A 21332-nucleotide genomic window follows, 5' to 3' on the forward strand; every position below is an offset into this window, starting at 1 on the left:
ATCCACCATCGCGAAATGTGGTTGGAGCAAAAAATCAAATGTATGTGTGATCGATGTCGAGGAAACATGTATCGTGCACATAGGATTACACTTAATCACATCTCAAAGTATGGAGAATGGGATGCGACCATAAACATGGTAAGTGTTAAAGAAATAAGGTTGATTGAGATACCTATGGGTGTTCATATGTTAGAGTTATGATCCCATTTTAATTTGATACAGGATGCAGTGCCACACCCGCATATGTTGCCCTATGCTCGTTGTGAGGAGGCGAAGCGTCGACAATATGAGGTGGGATCTTCAGGAGGGACCGTTACGGATGCGTGGAGTGATGGTGATAGTAGCCCTCCGCCATTACCTCATGAAGGCGTGGAGGAGGAGGTGTTTGATAATATGGTGCAGGATTTATATGTCCATCAATCCGAAGGGAGGGATGATAGCATGGAGCAGGACGATCTTTTTACCGCAGCATCGACTCCACTGTTTGAGGGGTGCACATTCTCTGTTCTACGTGCCTCCCTTGAGTTACTAAACTTGCGAACCATCTATGGATGGAGCAATGCAAGTTTGAATGCATTACTCAAGTAAGCTTTAAAGTCTATTTTGCAAACATGGTGAATTATGCTAGTGGGTGAATTACTTGAATGCTTTTCCTCATTTATGGTCTTCCCTTCAAACACCTCATGCATCCAGTGGGAGTACGAAAAAGAGGTGTAGAGCAATTATATGGCTTGAAATCTCATGATTGGCACAAGATGCTCCAAGTAAGTATTTTATGTGCATAATATCTTTTTCCTTTCAAATTTGTGAGTGAATTAGAAGCAATTAATCAACCATCTCCTCGTGTGTTTAGTTCATACTACCTACTAGCATTTCTCGTAGTGCATCGAAGGACGTGAAGGATTGTATTTACAAGATGGGCGAGCTTGTGAGGTACTTTACATTATACAAAATATGATGCGTATCAATGCTCCATGCAAGGTGTTCATATTGCTAATATGGTGTACTTTTTCATTTCTAGGTATGTGAGCTCAAAGGAAATAGATCCCACCACGCTTGAGAATGCTCGAGTTATGTCAGTGGAGGTGGTTTGTTTAGTGGAGGAGACATTTCTACGTTCTATTCTCAAAGCCAACTACATCTCATAGTACATTTGGTGGATGAGATTGCTATATGTGGTACTATACATGCACGATGGTTGTTCTTCCTCGAGCGCTTCATCAAGACCTTGAAGGGCTTCGTGAGACAAAATGCAAGACCCGAAGGTAGCATGGCCGAGGGTTGGTTGGTACAAGAGTCACTTGTATATATTTCTGAGTTTCTTGTAACCATGTTACAAGCATAAGCTATTCATAGTCAATTAAGAACTTCTTAAAGGTACAAGTAGGTTTGGTGAAAGTTAAAATTTTCATTTTTTGTTTATGGCAAACAAGACAGTCTTGTACATACTCAACACACTCCAAACTGATGATATACTTAGGGTGTGGTAGGCTTTGCGTATGGAAAGTAATAAGTCCTCTATGAGTCACTCTGGTAGATGTAGCCCTCAGTACAAGCTGAGGTCAGAATGGTTATGGGATGATACACAAGTGTGATGCAAGTCGGTCAGGTCATTCAGGAAGGCAGAAAGCAAAGAGGGAGTCGCCACGAGTGCCACCATAACCACGACCGACATTGACACTAGCACCACTACCAACGAAGGCACAGCCATGGGCGATGGCGAAGCCACCATAGACAGAGGCATTGGTCGATGCGGACCAGAGGGGGAGGCCAGAGGAGCCATGGAAGGCGAAGACAGAGCCATTAGGATCCATGGATGTGGCAAAGACAACACCATGGGCCAAACTGACCGGCCCTATAACGGTGGCATTGGCCGGGTTCTGGACGGCCCATAAGATGCTGCCGGACTTTGCCGTAACGGCAGACCATCCTCCCGTCGTCACCACCTTTCCATCGCTCAACGTCCAATTGTAGTGCCGTGAGTTCGGTACGTTCACGAAAATTGTCTCTCCGTCCGTTGCTTGCCCCCATATCTGCCCCCCTCCGCCTTGAACCGGTCCCGTCACCTGTCCATCCCCAAATTCCAACAATCAGTAGCCATGCAGTGATCTCAGATCAGTTCGAGCTTCGAATTCACAGAATTCCTCGTTCATATCCACTTCGTCTGATTCCATGAGTGATCAAATAGCGGCAGCATTCAGTGACAACACTACTAGAAATTATTGGAAATCATCATCGGCAACAGTCAGTAACCAGTCTCACTCGACATGAAAATACGGAACTAAGGACTTGTTTGTCATTGGCAATCATGATAAGGGGGAAACGGACGCGTCGAGTGACATGATAACCTCCGTAGTGGTGAAGTGTGGAAGCGCAAAATCAATAGTAGTAGTCGTGTACAAGGGAGCTGCCATTTTTTTTTAATTGAAAGAGGTATTCTCATATATTCCGCTAAGACAAATCTTGGTCATTTTTGAGGCAAACCTTGGTCCAGACAAATCCGTACTATGGGATGTTATTAGGTACGCAACGCTTCATAAGATTTGGCTAGCCCACTTCGAGGCCTCGATCAATAGCATCATGGTGTTCTCGTTACCATGTAAGAAGGCTGTTTTGGACATTGCCTCCCAACCTAGATGGTTGGTTGTCAGCTGGTCCAATGAGACTGTAAAAGCTCGACTTGAGAGCATTTTGTATGAGGTGTCCGTTGCTAACTTCTGAGTAATAAAAAAGTAGACCTCTTTCAAAGAAAAAATCAATAGTAGTAGTACAATGTGGTTGAAGGAGTTGCCATGGAAACGCAGGAATCCAGATTCAGTAGTCGGTGATGCTGCTGCAACGGTCTTCGTCATCCCATCATTTTTTACGTGAAGGATTCCGCCGAAACCATAGCATGGAGACGGAAATCAAATGGAACTAAAGGAGGAGCTAGCTACTTTTCGGAGCAATCAGCGATGCAGAGTGACAGAACTTAGCGTTGCCATCAACGTCCGCTCCGCCGTTGCTGTAAAGTTGCCACCGCCAGGGCCCACGATCCCATCATTTTTTACGTGAAGGATTCCTCCGAAACCATGAAATCAAATGGAACTAAAGGAGGAGCTAGCTACTTTTCGGAGCAATCAGCGATGCAGAGTGACACATCAACGTCCGCTCCGCCTTTGCTGTAAAGTTGCCACGGTCAGGACGCAGTGGGCCTGTTTGCGTGAAGACGCTAGAAATTTTGTAAAGCGGAGCGCGTCTAAAAAGCTGACAACGATCGTCTCTACGTAAAACAGAGCTAGCAATTACGACAAAACCGGCTAGAAATCGTCGCATCCTACAGAAATCTAGATCGTCTTGACGTGAAACACAGCCAGAAATCCTCGCATCTTGAGGGAAATCTGTAGTTATATATTGCAACTGCAGGAATCTTTCGCGAAACATAGCCAGAAATCGGGAAAAATCCGGTATATCGCATCCAGGCGGAAATCTTGAACATGATTGGAAGTAGCTGAAGAGCTTACCGAGACCCATACCACCTTTCCCGTCTGCCTGTCTAGCGCCCACAGAGCTCCATTCTTCTGCCCCGCCACCACCACATCTCGCGAGCTGTTATCTCCCATCTTGATCGTCAACATGGACGGAGCATCGCTGAAATCGTAATCGGGGTTCGGAGGAGTCGGGCAGGTTGCATTAATTGTAGCGTTGTTGGAGTTGCAAGCACCCACCCAAGCATCGTAGCCACCCAAATTACGAGACCACTTAATCTCGCCAGAATCCAGATCCAAGGCCACTATAGCCTCCTCGTGATTTCCTGGCTTAACGCACGGATCGGGGAAGTCCGGTTTGCTCTTGTTGTTCTGCGCCTCTTGGCATTTCGCAATTTCTGGAGGTACGCTGTAGACATTACCGGTGGCAATGTATACCAGATTTCTTTCTGCATCTATCGATGGGCTGCTCCCCCACACAGCGGCGCCGGAATACAGACCCTGGGCTCCCCCGTTGTCGGGCAACATGCCAGTCCGCCATATCACATTTCCTGTCGCGATGTCCATTCTCATGAAGCTCCCCTGGAACGTGCAACACCCGGACGCGTTGCTTTCCTCGTTCGAAGAAGTGCCGATGTAAAACCCGCTGCTCCAAGCAATTGCACAAGTTTCACACAAAATCACAGCGCGTTAGAGCTGCAATTCTGAGATTCACACTTCACGGATCAAACAACAAGGTTAAGTTCATTTTGGTCGAGGGCTGAGGCTTGTCAAGATGGAGATGTACTCTTTGTAAGCTGTCCCTGACATGGTTACCAGCGCCCCCGGATGATCGTCTATTTGCTTCATCCAAATCAAATCTCCATTAGCTCGATCGAGTGCTAACACAACGGCTGGGCCGTAAAGTCCCACTATCAGCTTATCGTCGCCGGCTATCGTGGGTGTCGCCCGCGCCAGAGTCCGGTTCTCGCCTCCACTAGTGTCGCCGTATTGAATTCCCGTCAATTCCGTCAAGTTTTTCATCCAAACCAGCGAGCCCCGATGTGCCGTGACCGCGTAGAGGTTCCCGTTCCAGCTCGGAATGTAAACGGTTCCATTGTAAACCGCCGGCGTGGCAGATATGTCGAATCCAGCTCTAAAGCGCCATTTTAGACGCAGCGATGATACTGAAGTTGTATTGATCAACGACTCGTGAGCTGCGTGTCGAGAATTGAAAATGTCGCCGCCATGATTAATCCACTGCGCTCGACAAACGTGTACATAAGTCAATGCTAAATGATCTGAACGTCAAAGCTACGAAGCCTACGAGGCTACGGTATCAAGAGGAATTTTCGACAAGCTCCTGCAATTTCACCACAATAATAAGAGGCGATTCTTTAACCTTCTACCAGGGATTATGTATGATCTCTTGCTCTAAACTGCAAGTAGAGTTGCAATTGGCAAATAGATTTTGTGAAGGTTTCCCAGATGAGTTCGTGAATGGACCTTGCGCTGCTTTCTACAGATTTTCTTAGTTGTACGTTTTGACGAAAAGAAACGAACGAAGAAGATGCGATGCGAGAAGAAGGGAAATACCGAGGCGGAAATGGCGAGGGCATTGGCGTTGAGCAGGAGCAGGAGCAGTAGCCATGCGCAAAGAAGAAGAACAGTGCAAGCCATTGACACAAGACCAATATTAAACAACCTCAGGGAGGACTGCCTTTTACTGTAGATAATAGGTTCAACTATAATACTAACGAGTTCACAGAAAATAAAAACAAAATTCAATAAGGAATTTCATAAATTTGGACGTTTTCCCACAATTTGTGACTATATTTGCAAGAAATGTGCAAGGTTACCGAAATTCTTCTTAACATTACACCCCTGTTTTTCATGACCACTCGAGAGTAAGGCCATTAAAGTATCTTGATCGATTTGCCTATTACTCATTTAAAGGTTTGTACACTTATTCGGCCCTTAGATCAAAGCATGCTTTGGAGTACTTGTTGATGCTTTTGCTAAGCATTTGAACCTCCGTGCTCAGTTGCAATCTTACAATAATTGACGGCCATTGGTAATTGGTTGCCTCAAATCATCGGTTTGCAGCTCTCCTTAACACTTTTGCTTGGAGCAAAGAAGTTTGTTTGAATCCTTGCGCCATTTCTTCCGTTGTTTCTTTGTTTCTAAAACCTCATTTTTAGGAGCTTTCTTATGGTAACATATGTAAAGGTAAAGCACTAAATTTTAGAGAGAGAACAATGTCAATTATATAAATACTCACATTTAGCCATTGATTTTCCTTTCTTGTTTTCATAGAATGTGTTCAAAATCTTCCACTTCTTTGTTCCAAAAGGATTTAAATGTTTGATTTAAAATGGTATTTAAAATGATTGGATCGATTTCAAATATAAATGATTTTAAAAAGCACTCAATCAAGGATTTTTTCCCTTGGTGATTGTAATCAATGCGTATCATTTAACATGGTTTTATTCTTCCACGTGATAATTATTTCTTATGCATGGTAAACTGTACAAGAAAAATGGATATTAATTAGAGGTATATTCTTGGTCAACTAACTACCATATTCTATGAATAAAAAGTAGGTGTTTTTGGCTTGCCTGAAGGTAGAACTTAGTAAAGCCCTAGCTCTAGAAATGAAAAATCCCATTTAGAATTTTCTAATTTCTAAAAAAATAGGTGGCATGTGGTTCCACCTTCTCCTCCCTCTTTCTCTCTCTTGGCAAGCCCCCCCCCCCCCCCCCTCTCTCTCTCTCTCTCTCTCTCTCTCTCTCTTTTTCCTCTTCTTCTTCCTCCACTTTTTTCTCCCCCCTTTTTCTCTCCCTCTCTTCTTCTCCTTCTCCTTCTCTCTCTCTCTCTCTTTGAGTTTGCAATTCATTCCCTTCTCCGCTCACCATCTAGGGCAAGCCACATGAATGAAATTCATATTGTTTATGATTTAAATAGTTTACACTAATTTAAATTGATTAAAGTATTTTTTTGAATATATATATATATAAATCCCATCTTTGTTCCCACTTCTTTAGTAGAGAGTTTACTTTGGGAAGTGTTTTGTTTCCCTTGAAAAGTACATTAGATTGAGGTTGAATGTCAAGCAGTGTTGGAAGCTTTTGTGCTTGCTTTTAATTCAAAAAAATCTTTGCAAAGGTAAGAATTCAAATTAGACATGAACACTCAAGTCCTCTCTAATATTGCCCTCTCTTTCCTTGTTTTATAACTTCTTTATGGTCCCTGTTGGAAATCCTTGTTGGATTCCTTCGTCTTCCTCATAGAAAGATATAGTGGTAGACTAAGGTTGAAGGAGTGCTCTTGTGAAAGCTCCTCATTGGTTGCTTAATGCGATCGTGGTTGGTAGAAGCGAGCCCATGGGTCTGCATGTGTACATTTGATTGGTTAAACTTTGCATGGATAGCTAAGTGGCAGTTAGATCTTCATGCAATGGACATGGACGAGAAGGTTGGCAGTTCTTGTGAGTTCTTTGGCTACTATAAATGCAGAGTGTCATGGCATTTTTCTCTCTCTTTTACCCAACCTGTGTAGGTTCGGTGGTATGTGTGTGTTCATGTGATGATGCCATGTTTTGTGAGCCCCAACAAGGTTGGTTGACCTAGGAGACAGCTATGACAACATCTATCAATCGAGTCGTGTCAGAATAGTGCACTCTCCACTTGCATATTAGATAGCTTCTAGTTGACAAGGTTTAATAGAACTCTTCTTCAGCTATCTCGTGAGCAGCTCTCTTTCTCCTTCATCATTTCATGCAAAACTGCAATCTCTTTTTCATGTAATTTTGGATTGATTGATATATATGTAGAGTTTAAGTGCTAAAACAACAAGTGCTATTAGAGTAGAGAAGAGGTCTTGTGACCAGGTGATTTGAAAGTAGAGGAATTGTGTATGTCGAGGCATCCTCGTCACAAAGCACTCATTGTTCCTAGAAAGCTTAGAAAGCTGAGAAGCAAGAATATCAAGAGGCAGAGTCAGTCACTTGAGGTGCTCGGTGAAGCCTACTTTCATGCCCAATTGAGTCCCTCAAGGTTTTAATATAAATACATCACCAAAGGAGAAGTCTGGTGGAGTCATGATCATGTTTTAATGGCAAGAACTTCCCTTCATGGCAACTTACTACCCGGTTATTGTTAATGCCAAAAGGGCTCTAGGGAGTTGATGATGGCATAGAGAAGACCCGGGGGGGGGGGGTCACTAAGAAATATCTAAGATAGCACGTGCAATGAATGGAAGGGGTTTTATATTCACGGAAAATATAAATATATAAGGGGTTTTTTAATTCAAAAAGTGAAAATGTTCATACACAAGGGACAGTTGAATCATCTCAAAATTTATAGAAGGGGTGTATATAGGTTATAAAAATTTGTAGGTAGGGGTTTGTTTCAATACCCCTTGATCGCACATGCTATGTAGGTTTTTTACATTAGTGGCCCCCCCGAGAGAGAAGAAGATGAAGGACCATTCACATGATGAAGACAACATCCCTAGATGGGAGCAAAAGGATGAGAAGGCTATCAATTATATGGGGTATTTCCACTGTCTAGATATGACTGCTATAGCAGCAGAGAATTGGCATACTCTAGAGACATTATTTGGAGTTCATATGAAGCATTCGAAGGCAAACCTTAAACAATATCTTATTTATCTTCAGATGAGTCACCTTGAACCTCCTTGAATAGGTTTCAAGCATGCGCTTGGTGCATGTGTAAAGATAATCTTAAAGCAATTCTCTTGAAGAGCCTTCCCTCTGCTTGGTATAGTAAGACAATTTGAATTCTTCATCTTGATGAAGGTATTGACTTCTTGATTTGCATAGGTATTTTGTTGAGTGAAGAAACACGTGACAACTCCTCAATGTTTGACACTAAATAGAAGGTAAAAAGTAGCAGTTAGCTCGACACTACAAGACACGGGCCGCTTTTCGACGCTGATACCAACGCTAAATACAAAGAAAATTTTTGTTTAACAAGTGAATGTGTTGGAATATCCGTCAGTGTGTATGTCATAAAGAAAGCATCAATATGGGCATCAGTATGTGATAGCTAGCAGTGTCGGTATTGGCATTGATATTGCAATGTTGGTATAGGCATCGGTATATACCGACACTTTAACAAAATTTTAAAAAGGGACATGATGGGGCTTGTTTCAGTCCCATCCTGCTCCACAAATTTTTTTCATTAGAATCATGATTAAATGTTACCAAAGAGGTCTACAAAATCATGTTACAATGTTACAAAAAAGGTCTACAAAATGGAAAAAGTAGTGTCGAAGATGAGAATGGCAAATCTGCCGAAGTAATGCGCTACAAAATGTCAAAAGCGCCGAACTCAAAAATGGCAAATCTACCAAAGTAATGCGCTACAAATGGCAAAAGTGCCGAACTCAAAAATAGAAAATTTGCCGAAGTAATGCACTAGAAAATGGCAAAAGTCCCAAAATACAAAATGACCAAATGTCCTATCTTGCAACTGCTCCTCCTCCTCCGAATTCTCCTTGTCCTCCTCGCGCTCCTTGTCCTCGACCTCTCTGTGTAGGCCTGATCCCTTGCTCTCCTCTTCTGCAAGCCTCTCCGCTTCTTCTTGAGATCCGGTCTCCAAGTCTAGATCTCGGAATGGGTCGGAGTTGCCTTCCTAAGAACAAAAAAAGTTAGGAAATAAGATAAGAGAGTCGATTGTAAGACAATGATGATACTCAAATGACAGCGATGAGGATTAGGGTATACTCACATGATGCTCTGCCACCATATGCCAATTGATGTCGTATCCTTCCTGCTCCTTCTCCTTAAACCAAAGCTTGGCTCCAATCTTGAACACCCTTCTATGTTTGTCGTCGTCTGGAAGCCTACCAATCACAGATTTCTATGGATCCAAATTCAAGGAGTTAGATGTGAATGATTGAATATATTAGATATTCTGTAGAAGATAAATGTATACTTACCACCCATGCCTCGTTGCTTGGTCTACCATCACTCCCGTGGTGCGAAGGACCTATGGTCTCCAAGCGCCTCCTTATCGCCTGGAAACCTACCAATCACAGATTTCTATGGATCAAAATTCAAGGAGTTAGATGTGAATGAGTGAATATCTTAGATATTCTGTAGAAGATAAATACATACTTAACACCCATGCCTCATTGCGTGGTTTGCCATCACTCCCGTGGTGCAAAGGACCTATGGTCTCCAAGTGCCTCCTCGTCGCTCTTTGCTGAGTCATGAATGCATCTGGATTCTCCTTGAACTCCTTTGTTTATCTTCCAATGTCCACCCATCCTGCCCTCTCCTAACAGCCTTCCCGAAAGTCTATTTATGAGACCTTAGGAGCTCTCCCATGTGCATAAGCATGGAATTTTGCTCAAAGTCATACCTGGAAGGGTTGGAAAATTTTTCTCTTTAGGGCTTCTATGACGGTATCCTTGGCTATATTGTCTTGTTGATTCTAAGGTTTGAATATATCCTTGGAGAAGTGCTTCCTCGTCAACCTCCTCATGTAGCTTATGACCTACATCCCATCCTTATCCTATACAACTTTCCCAACGCTGTTCACAAAGTATTAGAGGTCCTTGGGCAAAACATAGTCCAAAGGATATGCAGTGGATGGAGTAACGGAGCCAGAGCATGGAGTGCGAGTAGCGGAGGTAGAGTGTGGGGTGGAGCGAGCGCCTAAGGAGTGAGGAGTAGCGGAGCAAGAGGAGAGAAAGGGAGAAATAATGAGAGGAAAGGAGTGGAGAGGAAGAGAGAAAGAGAGGGAAGAGAGAACGAGGGACAGAAATAGAGAAAATAGAAGAGGGAGGAAAAGAGAGCAAAAGAGAAGAGGGAGGAAAAGAGAAAGAAAAGGAGGAGCAAGACAAAGGAGATAAAGAGAAAGAGCAAGAAAAGGAAGGAGACAAGAGGATAGAAAGAAAGAAAAAAAGAGAGGAAAAGAGAGGAGAGAAAGAGAGTAAAAGAAAGGAGACCAAAAGAGAGGAAAAGAGAGGAGATAAAAAAAGGGAAAAGAGGAGGGAATAAGAGGAAAGAAAGAGAGAAAAGAGAAAAGGGAGGAAGAGGAAGGAAAGAGATACAAGAGAAGAGCGAATAAGAGAGGAAAGAAAGAGAGAAAAGAGAAGATGGAGGAAAGGAGAGCAAAAGAGAAGAGGGAGGAAAAGAGAAAGAAAAGAAAGGAGAAGAGAAAGAAGAAGAGAAAGAAGAAGAGAGGAAAAGAGAGGAGAGAAAGAAGAGCTTAGAGGAGAATAAGAAGGGAATAAATAGAAAAAAGAGAGGGAAGAGAGGGAAGAGGGAATGAGGGAACTTGAAATAGAGAAAAGAGAAAAGGGAGGAAGAGACAAAGAAAAGGAAGGAGGCGAGTGAAAGAAAAGGAAGGAGGAAAGAGAAGCAAAGTGAGGAGACAAGAGAAGAGAGCAACGTCAGAAAAATAAGAAGAGGAGAGAAGAGGGAGGAAAAGATAGCAAAAGAGAAGAGGGACGAATAGAGAAAGAAAAGGAAGGAGGGGAGAAAGAAGAAGAGAAAGAAAAGAGAGGAAAAGAGAGGAGACAAAGAAGAAGAGAATAAGAAAGGAATAAGTAGAAGAAGAAAGGAGAAAGAAAGAAAAGAAAGCCTGGAAGAAACAAGGAGAAAATAGGAAGAGAAGAGAATAAGAAGAGGAGAGGAAAAGAGAGCAAAAGAGAAGAGGGAGGAAAAGAGGAGAGAAAGAAGAATAAGAGCAAGAAGAAGAGGATAAGAAGAAGGAGAATAGAAAAGAGAGAAAGAAGAAGAGGATAAGAAGAGGGAGGAGAGGAAGAAAGACCCTGGGGCACCAACTCCCTTTAGTAAGAAAACCTATCAAAATCTTGAGTATGAGATGAATTTAAAAATATGCCATGAGTAGAAATTATTCAAATTAGCATGGTTGTGTTCTACACTAAAAGAGCTTCAAATAGGTCTTTACACCTTAAAATTTGGGTAATATATGAAAAAGTTACATCAATTTGAGCCATGATAGGTTTTCATATTTTAGTATATTTTTTATTTTACCCCCCCTCATCCAAAAGACCTCCCCCCCCTTGGGCCTCACATATTATGAAAAATATCTTAAAATCTTGCATATTTTTCAAGGTATATACCTTAAATTTTGTGGGAGGGGGGACATGAAACTCTCATATTTTTCCCTTGCATATTTGAAAATTTTTAAGAAAATCCATGGATATTATATATGGACCATGTCCCCCCATACCCTAGATTTTGGACGAGGGTAGTAACATATTACATATTGAGTTGGTGCCCCAGTAAAAAGACCAAAAAGTAAATTAGCCATCCATGAAGTTATAAATCTTTCCCTTACACTTTCATGAGGTAGTAATCTTTTATGTAATCTTCGTTTCATCATTGTCTCGTGCCATCGACTACTAGTGAAAGTGTGCTAGGAAAGATTTATAACTTTATTATTAGCACAGCAAAAGTCCTTGGCAAAAAGATGGAAACATAGAAAGACAAAAAACAAGGAAAGATGAAAACACGAAAATACAGAAATGCAGAAAGACAAAAACACCAAAAGATGAAAACACGAAAAAGATAGAAACGAGGAAGAGAGACAAAAGAAAGAAGAAGAAGAAAGGAGAGAAACAAAGCCAAGAGAGACAGAGGGGAAGAGAGAGAGGAGAAGAAGGGGGAGAAGAGGGAGAAAGAAAAGAAGGAAAGGAAGAACATGAAAATAGAAGGACAAGAGGGAAAGAGGAGAAAAGAAAAAGAGGAGGAGAAAGAAGAAGGAAACGAAGAAAGAGAGAGGAGAAGAGGAATGAGAAGAAGAAGAGCAATAACTCGGGGAGGTTACTCATCATATGTAACCCTATCACGTGACTTCAACAAAAGCATATTTTTTATTCCTAAATTTCACAAAATTCATATACATAAGGGAGTATTTAGAATAAAATTTTAAAAATTTTACAAATTTGTATAGAAAAAGGGTACGCTTTATTAAGGAAAATTTTACAGATAAGGGATTTTACAAATAGGCCTTGAACGCATGTGATATAGAAGGTTTATACATAGTGACCCCCCCGAGAGCAATAAGAAGAGAGGAATAAGAAGAGAAGGAAGAGCAATATGAAGAGGAGAGTGAGAAAGAAAGAAAGAAAGGAATAAGATTAGAGAGAAAGAGGTGAATGAGAGAAATAAGAAGTGAGGAATAAAAGAGTGGAGAGAAAGAGGCAAAGGAGAGGAATAACTGAAATAAAAGAGAGGGAATAAGAGAAGAGAAAGAAGAATAAGAGAGGAGTAAAAGAAGAGAGTAAGAGAGGAGTAAAAGAATAACAGAGGCTAAAAGAATAGAAAAAAGAATAAGAGTGGAGTAACAGAGGGAGAATAAAAAGAGGAGAGAGGAATAAAAAAGGGAAGTTGAAAAGAGAAGAAGAAAGTGAAAGAGAGGAGGGGAGGAGAAAAGGGATAAGGGTTCCTATGCCCCTCACTATAGCTAGCACTTAAGGCACTAGCTACAAGCCAATGTATGCACAAAGAGGAAAACAAGAGGGAGAGAAAGCACATTCTTACTTGGAAAGTACATGTCTTAGGCACGACCATGGAATCCCGCTCAAGGTTTTGTGTTTTTTCCCTATAAAAGAGAGGAAACATACCATTTTAAGAAAACTAGTTAGTGAAAGGATGAGTTTGGAGAAGCAACATACCAAAGGAGCACCAGGAGACAAAGAGAAGCCTACAAACAAAAGCAAAGCACAAAACCAAGAGGTCTAAGAGCTTTCGTACTCCTCTCTTTCATGATTTTTTTTTTATACGTTGTTCTTTCCTTTCATAGTTTTGAGACAAAGAAAAGGAAAGGAGGAGAGAAACATAAGAGAAAGGGAGGGAAACTAGAGGAGAGTCGAAGAAGGAAACATAAAGGAAGACAAAGAAACAAAAAGAACTTGAAATAGAAGTAGATGAGAGAAATTCTTACATGGAGAGGGAGATCTTGCAAGTCTTGTAGGTGGAGAGGGAGATATAGGAGAGGATGGAGAGGTGGGAGGGGCAAGGAGGAGGTAGGAGGCAAGGATGGAAGGTAACCACAAGTTGAAAGCGAGGATGGAGGATGCAAGAAACAAAATGCAAATGGCATCATGAGATATTGAAAATGGTTGGGATGGATTATGACACCATCCACGCTTGCCCTAATGATTGTTTTTTGTTTTGTCATGAGTAAGGCAATTTGGTTAATAACTGCCAATAATTTTCATTTTACTGCCGCCCATCGATAATATGAATGCTACCGACGATAGTTTTACCCCGATTTCTCAGTTATTTTTTCCAGTAAACAATGTGATCACATTGTTTTCACGCTACTTTAAAGCATAATTAACGGACTCTAATAACCCATTGGCACAAACGTGAACGTAATCCTTGGCTAGAAAGGACAAAAATGCAACTATTATGGTAAGCTAGGTCACGTGGAAGCTTAATGTTATACAAAGCAACAGGATGAAGTAATTAGATCAGTAAAGGAGAAATAGAAAGCACACGCAATTGAAGAGAAGGATGAAAGCACAACTATGGTCGAAGTAGAAGCTTTCATGGACAAAGATTATGCATGCTAAGTGTACTTGGTAGACACTTGATGTTATCTAGCTCTTTTGTAGAAGTTACATTATTGACATTTTGTAGGAAATTATTGTTGGTCTTTTGTAGACAGATTCATCTCTCCCCATTTCGGTCACAGGGGGGGTCACAGGGGGGATTGTTGGAAATCCCTATTGAATTCCTTGGTCTAACTCATGGGGAGACTTAGTGGTAGACTAAGGTTGGAGGAGTGCTCTTGTGAAAGCTTCTCATTGGTTGTGTAATGCGATTGTGGCTGCCATAGAAGCGATCCCATTGGACTGCAAACATACTCCATTCAATTGGTCAAACTTTGTAGGGATAGCTATGTGGCAGTTAGGCCTTCATGTAGTGGACGTGGACGAGGAGGTTGGCAGTTCTCGTGAGTTTTTTGGCTACTACAAATTCAGAACATCATAGGACTTTGCTCTCTCCTTTACCCAACATGCAAAGGTTTATTAGTGTGTGTGCGTTCATGTGATGATGCCATGTTTTGTGAGCTCCAACAAGGTCAATTGACCTGAGGAGATAACTATGGCAACATCTATGAATTGATTTGTGTCGGAATAGTGTGCTCTCTTCTCGCATATTATATATCTTGTAGTTGGTAGGATTGAATAGAAAATACACATTTCATTAATTTTGGACTCGTATGTCTAGTTTTGGACTAATTGTAAAAATCCTTCCCAAATGGAAAGTTAACTTCAGTGAAAATATCATTCAAGAATCAAAAGTTTACTTTCTGGCACTGTCATTTCCACATTATAAATTTCACTATATATCTCTATAATGTTGCACTAATAATGCAAAAGCTACTATTAAATCCTAGTTTTGTATTTCTTGTTTCTAAGAATCCTATTCTTGTTTTAAAAAATTCTTGAGTGATTAAATTAAATCCATGGAAAATCACTTTAAATTTAAGAATTATTAAATTAATTTAATCCATGAAAATGAAGTTAAATTCAATGTAGAAAACAATAACAGTCTTGAAAATTCAAGAAAATACAATGTTTAAATAGAGAAGAGACATGGAAGACTCTTTCATACTCCAAAATGTAGCAATAGCTATGCTTGCAATTTTACATTCTCATACGTTTACAAGAAATATTGCTATGATGAGTCTTTGTACAAAGGAGTCTATTACGGCCTTTTCAATAATTTAATTATGTCTTTACAATGACTTAAGTACAAATGTGCAATCTTGACATTTGCTCATTCGAAGGTTCAATTCATTGTCACTTGTCACTTGGGTGCCATCTTCATTCACTCCCATCTGACCATCATCATCTCCAGTCTTTATTAATGCTTGAATGGTGTTATCATGGGCATTCTTCATTTGCACTATCTCCTCTGTATCTCCTTCTACTTCCTCCTTAACGAGGATCTTTGAAAACTCCATAATGTGTGATATAATTGGTAGCGGTATAATTGGTAGTGGCATTTTTATATTTTCTTCTACATCATACCCCATGTGCTTCTTTGTTTTCTTTGTCCTTGATTTCCAAGATAATATGACTGTCTCTATGGAAAGCTCTGAAAGTGCTTCATGGTTTGGGACCCATTATTTTTTCATACAATTAGTACATAGTGTATTGTTATCTTGATTCTCCTTCCTTCCCTTTGGCTCATACCATATCATTGTAAATGTTGTAGCTCACCCCTGGCCATCCATGCTCCCGTCCACCACTTTTGCAACCTATCACATTCTCATGTTCATTGTCCAATGGTCAAACTGCAACAAAACTATGTCTACTTGTGGCATTAAAAATCTCTTTTTTGGTCCAAAATATGGACATGGGAGTAGCGATTCGAACTCATTTTCAAAGAGACCACAAGCTAGACGCAAGTCGTTACCAACATTTGGCCAAAATAGAGCCCGTCCTTCCTTAACATCAACTTCTCACATTTTCTAAAGGTCCTTTATCAATTGGTAGGTCTTGTTAATTACAATAACAATGTGTTCCTTCCAAGTGGGTTTTCAATTAGTAAATCTCTGAAGCACTTCCTCTTTGTATGTAATAAAAGATTTTAAGCCTTCTATTTCACCTTTGGATCTTCTCGTTGAATTCTATAATAGGAGACCATTTTGAATATATTTCTTTGCTTAGAATTGAAGTTAAGAGACTGTAATATTCTCGAGGTTCCAATTTTTTATCATGAGAGTAGTAATGCCATTGCATCACTGGTTTTTCATCCTTTAAGAAAAGAAAAAGTAGTGTGGTGCGCTTTTACCTATCAGGGCATCACCACCTTTTTGTATGGAGGTAGAATAAAGCTCTTCCAATCATACATTCTTTTGACCATGGAGCATACTGCACCTTCTTTGCGGCCACCAACTTGCCTCCTACATTTTCTTATCAAGTCATCCATTGTCTCCATGTCCTTATGTTTTACCTCTCTTGAGACTATGCTAAAAACGTTATCCACATCCTCATGTGTATGCCCAGCCAACAAAAACCCAACTTCAATATCAGTGAAGATTCAATGAGCAATTAACTTGAGAAAAATGCAAACAATAGTACATTCTTATTCTCTGGAGCACAATTGTCTATCTGTATTCTCAAACTTGCAGGGAGGTGACCTCTTTCTACATGTAGACTATGAATTGCCTTCATAATGGATGTTACAACTTGATTGCTATCATGTAGATGCAAGGAATCAACCCATATGTCTACAAAAAACTTAAATCCATGCACTAATACCCCACATAAATGTATCTTCAAAAAAATATTTTCCTTCTAGCTTAGGTGGAGTGTTAACGAATCGAGGTAATCTTGTTGTATTCTAATCCATACCATCTACAATAATGCACATGTACTCATTGGGATGAAAAATAGCTTGGTCCTTCCAAAATGCATATTTTATTCTAGAATGTTGAACAAGTACATGAATAAATTCTCTCATTTTTAAATATGATTCTCTTTGTTATGGAGACGTTGCACTCTCAAGTGCTCACTTTAGATCATCACAATCATTGCACTTTGACATTTTTTGCCTCTTTTGTATTTTGACATGTCCAAAACTCTTCTTCCAAAGAGTGTACAAAGTATGAAAAGATGTCGAAGCATGCCATCTTTGCCTTTATGTTTCTCCAATATAGTTAAATACTTCTCTTTTCGTCAACCATCAGAAGATACATTTCAGATAGATGGGGTTGACGTAAAGCATTTTCATAAATGAAGTCTTTCAAAATCATTGTTTCTGCAATAGGTGAGGCTCTTGTTTTGGGCCTTCTTGTGTTACCACAAATGCTAAATTTTACTCCATCCTTTGCTTTATTAGCCAAATCCCAATCTGTGCCATGTGATAATCCTGTAATAATGCAATATGCATTATTGCAAATACTTTTTCCATTTGTAAGAGGCTTTATCTTTTGACAGAACTTGGCCTTTTCGTGTCATTTAAAAAAAAGCAAGAGAGTCTCATGATTAGGTATTCATTTCTTTTTCTCCCTTTCCTTTGCCACACTTGTTCTCTACACCCTTTCATGGCATGTAAGATAATGGAGTGCATATATCTATGATAACAACATGTAAGTCAATGGAGTGCATATATCTATGATAATGGAGTGCCTCAGTTAACCTTCAATGACAGTAGTGGCAGATGGATGGTCATACAATGTAATGTCAGCATAACATCTTCATTCATTACTCTTATTCTATTTGGTTACTTTTTTTAATCTTCCTGGACTCGCTTCCTCTTCATGCACCTATATGTCCAATTTGGTCTCGAGGAATCACAATTTATAAACCCTACATATCAAATGCATTCAAGGCCTATTTGTAAAACGTCTTATCTGTGACATTTTCATTATTAAAATGCACCCTTTTCCTATTCAATCTATAAAAATTTTCCAAAAATCCTTTTTATAGCAACCTTCTGTATATAAAAATGTGAGAAATTTTAGAATTAAATATGTCCTTATATTGAGTTGAGAACTCACATGATAGTCACATTTATTATTGAGTGACCCCCCCCCCCCCCCCCCCCCCGAGGTTTTTGTTTCTTCCATACATCCTTATCTGTATCCGTGCACTTCTCCCCATTAGATTTGTTTATCACTTGGTTCTCATGGGATGTTGCATCCTTGATCTTATCACAATCAAAGTCAAATACAAAACAGTCTTTCATTAATCTCATCCTTGCCTTTGATACAATCGTATGACAATTTGCATTAATTGTGGCCATGGAGTGTTAAGAGCCTTGAAAATCCTGTACTCCTAAGAGAATGTCACTCATCGATGCATCTCCCATGGATTTTCATAACTCCACATCTTGAACCATTTGAAGTACCCTTGTGGTCCCATCCACTCATCCATCATGAGCATAAGCTGATTACCCAAAATAGCATCAAACACCTCTAGGGACCACTTCTCCAACCCTATGGAGGCAAACAGAAATCTCCAAACGGGGTGTGTCTGAGATCCCACTACACTGATCAAACCCCCCTTGCAGGGCTAAAGGACCATGAGAGTGATCTTCAATGGTAGAGGGTATGAGTTCGAAATCTCCAAATAGTTCCAAGGTCCTAACCTCCAATTTAAACTCCTATGGTAAGGGACACCCAGGCTGGAGGTTGGGAGATGCTGGCCGGGAGGACGAGCCTCGTCTCTCAAGATCCCTCTCTGAATGGACCTGCTACTGTTGCGATGAGGAGGCAGAAGGGGGCGTCGTCGTTCCCTTGCCTGATGGCAGGGTTGTCGAAGCAGAAGAAGCTACTACTGAAGCGGAGAGGGGAGCGATAGGAGAGGGAGAGGTCGGGATGCGGGGATAGAGGGCAAGGGGTGGGTGGTGAGAGTGATTGTCGAAGGGGGGGCTGAGGGGGAGGGAGGGGCGGGGGAAACCCTAGAGGGGGAGGGGGAAGGGAAGAGGAGGAGGGGGAGCAATCGCGCGGGGGGGGGGGGGGGGAGGGGGAGGAAAAAGGATGACCTCAGGACACCCTATTGATCAAGCTCGCCGAGGCTCTAGATCAGCTCTTCCACAGCCCTCGTCGAGCTAGCGACGACTGTGGCTTCCACCATTGCCACATCTAGAGCTATTGGGGCTCTCTACTACTACAAGGGTGGGTGCAGAGGCTGGACTTCTGAAGCTAGAGGATTGGTTGGATGGACAGAGACTCCCGCTTCTAGGGGGGCTCCTACTGTTCCTCTTGCGAGGCCTCTCAGTCAACCCTATCCCTCTCCCTGTGGTTGGCCCTCTGTCTGCGATGTTTTCAGGGCTCCTTGCTTGTTTTCTTTTTCTTTTTAACCTATGTCCAGTTCCCTTCCGAGAGGGTAACCCATGGGGTCTGAGACTCCTGCTGCTCCTGCCTGAGAGGGCGTCTGAGAGGGCGCTGGACTCGGGCCTGCTGACTCTACCTACTCTATGGAGGAGGGGGAGGAGATGCACAAGGGAGGCCAGGGGGGCAATCTCTGGCGAGGTGGCCCATCTATCTGCATTGAAGACACTGGCCTGGTAACCTGGAGATCTCCACCCTCTGGCAAAGTGTGCCCCCTTCCAGGGTCTCAAGAAGGATCAACTCTGGGAGGGGCTCCACCACTAGTCTACTGATCCTGGGGACTCCATCATCTGCTAGAATGGAGGCGGGGGCAGGGACTCTAGCACCGTGAAAAATTCTCAACTAATGGAAGGGAGGATAGCTCGATACTCCTTGGGGAGCCCTGGGAAATAGAGTGTAACCAAAAATCGTGGAACATGGTGTGTCGTATCCATGTCCTCCACTGTGAACCCATGATACCAAGGAAAGAGGTAGACAAGGTACAAGCCAAGGAGTATGGGGCTCTGCTCCACAAGTGTCGAGGTGGTGTCAAGGAAGCTCAGTTGGATGAGGAAAACACCTCGTCCATAGATGGTGACCTCCTGGATGTGGTCGCCCCCTAATATCAAGCTCACTTGGATCTACTCTCGCACCTGTCTCCGTGTAGGCGTGAGGCCCACAATTCTACCCACAAGCACCTTGTCCTAGAGGGATAGAATTGCCTATTGTACCTGTTGTTTGTCAGCTGGGAAAAGAAGAACCTTGATGGCTGTGGGAGTCGAGGGTGCTGCCATAGAGCCCCTCCGACCAGACCAAAGGTCACCACCAAGATTTTCTTTTCCCATAGCAAACACAAATTCTCCTGCTGCAGGGAGGCAAATGAAAAAGGGAAAAGAAAGGATGACGAGGCGAGGTGAAAAGGCGAAGGAGAGGGAATGCTCCCCTGCTCATCCACTCCACTGCTCACCCACTCTTTTCACCATGCCTATTACTACTACCACCCCTTGATGTAATGTGATCCCAATCTTGTCTTCCTTCTCGTATAAGGTCATTGTGTTGCACTCATTAGGACTTGCTTTTCATTTCTTTATTTTTGTTCAACCACAATTTCAATAAATAATTGTTGTTTGACTTGAACCAGCATCGGGCTAATTTAGGACAATCAGATAAAGTCCAATCCATCCCGGTCTAGAAATTAAGTGGTATATGACCCAAAAAGTAGGAAATTCTAGTGGGTTGGTTTAGCCTTATGATCACAACTTCACATATTAGACAATAAGATGTATATTGCTTTTCATTTCTAGATTTCACAATTAGAAAATAACAATATATTGCTTTTAATTTATGAATTTCACAATTAGACAATACAAATATATTGCTTTTCATTTCTTCATTTTTATTCAACCACGCTGGTTCGGGACAATCACATAACTGGTGTTTGAGCTAAACCAGCCACGGTTGCATGATGTTCCAACCACTGGTCTAGTTTAGTAAAATAATAATATATTACTATTTTGTTGTGAAAGATATTGATGCTGTTAATTTTTGTTCAACCATGCTGGTTCAAGATAATCATATAACTGGCGTTTGAGCTAAACCAGCCACTGTTGAATGATGTCCCAACCACCAGGCTAGTTTAGGACAATAACAATATATTGTCATTCTGTTGTAGAATATATTGCTACTATTAATTTTTGTTCAACTATATTGGTTTAGGACAATCACATAACTGGCTGTTTGAGCTGAATGAGCCACAATTGTGTGATATTCCAACCACCAGGTTGGTTTAGGATAATCACATGAAGTCCAAGCAAGCCTGGTTTAGAAATGAAACAAGTAAACTATCCCAAAGTTTAATCATAAACAACCATAGGGCTAGTTTAGGCAACCACTGTATCAAAAGCATGTGTATGATATGGTCGTCAAACACCTTTCATCCCGTCCATTGTTTACAGATGTCCTTCCTATTTAGAGAAACTCTCATATGCTCATGCCAAAACATCGTCACTCTAGTAATGACTTCTGCAAAGGCTGTCTCTCCTTTTCT

The 21332-nt window shown here is 41.4% G+C and overlaps 1 protein-coding gene across 2 annotated transcripts; it reads right to left on the reverse strand.

Moving 5' to 3' along the window:
- Positions 1–1398: 1398 nt before the first annotated feature.
- LOC147895256 (uncharacterized) lies at positions 1399–5142 on the reverse strand. 2 transcript variants are annotated; one of them, XM_087384309.1, is made up of 4 exons: positions 5043–5142; positions 4255–4706; positions 3504–4113; positions 1399–2066 (listed from the first exon to the last, which is right to left on the reverse strand). In XM_087384309.1, exons 1-4 carry the CDS (start codon positions 5124–5126, stop codon positions 1611–1613), a joined length of 1602 nt encoding a protein of 533 aa, XP_087240435.1. In that variant the 5' UTR covers positions 5127–5142; the 3' UTR covers positions 1399–1610. The 2 variants fall into 2 exon arrangements, with proteins under 2 accessions (XP_087240435.1, XP_087240436.1); XM_087384310.1 differs by having other exon boundaries at positions 4255–4809; positions 5043–5114.
- Between the last annotated feature and the right edge of the window lie 16190 nt (positions 5143–21332).

This window comes from Dipteris shenzhenensis, chromosome 13 (assembly GCF_047967505.1).
Source record: "Dipteris shenzhenensis isolate YYH24624 ecotype China chromosome 13, Dip_SZ_1.0, whole genome shotgun sequence".
In the NCBI taxonomy this organism is placed as follows: domain Eukaryota; kingdom Viridiplantae; phylum Streptophyta; class Polypodiopsida; order Gleicheniales; family Dipteridaceae; genus Dipteris; species Dipteris shenzhenensis.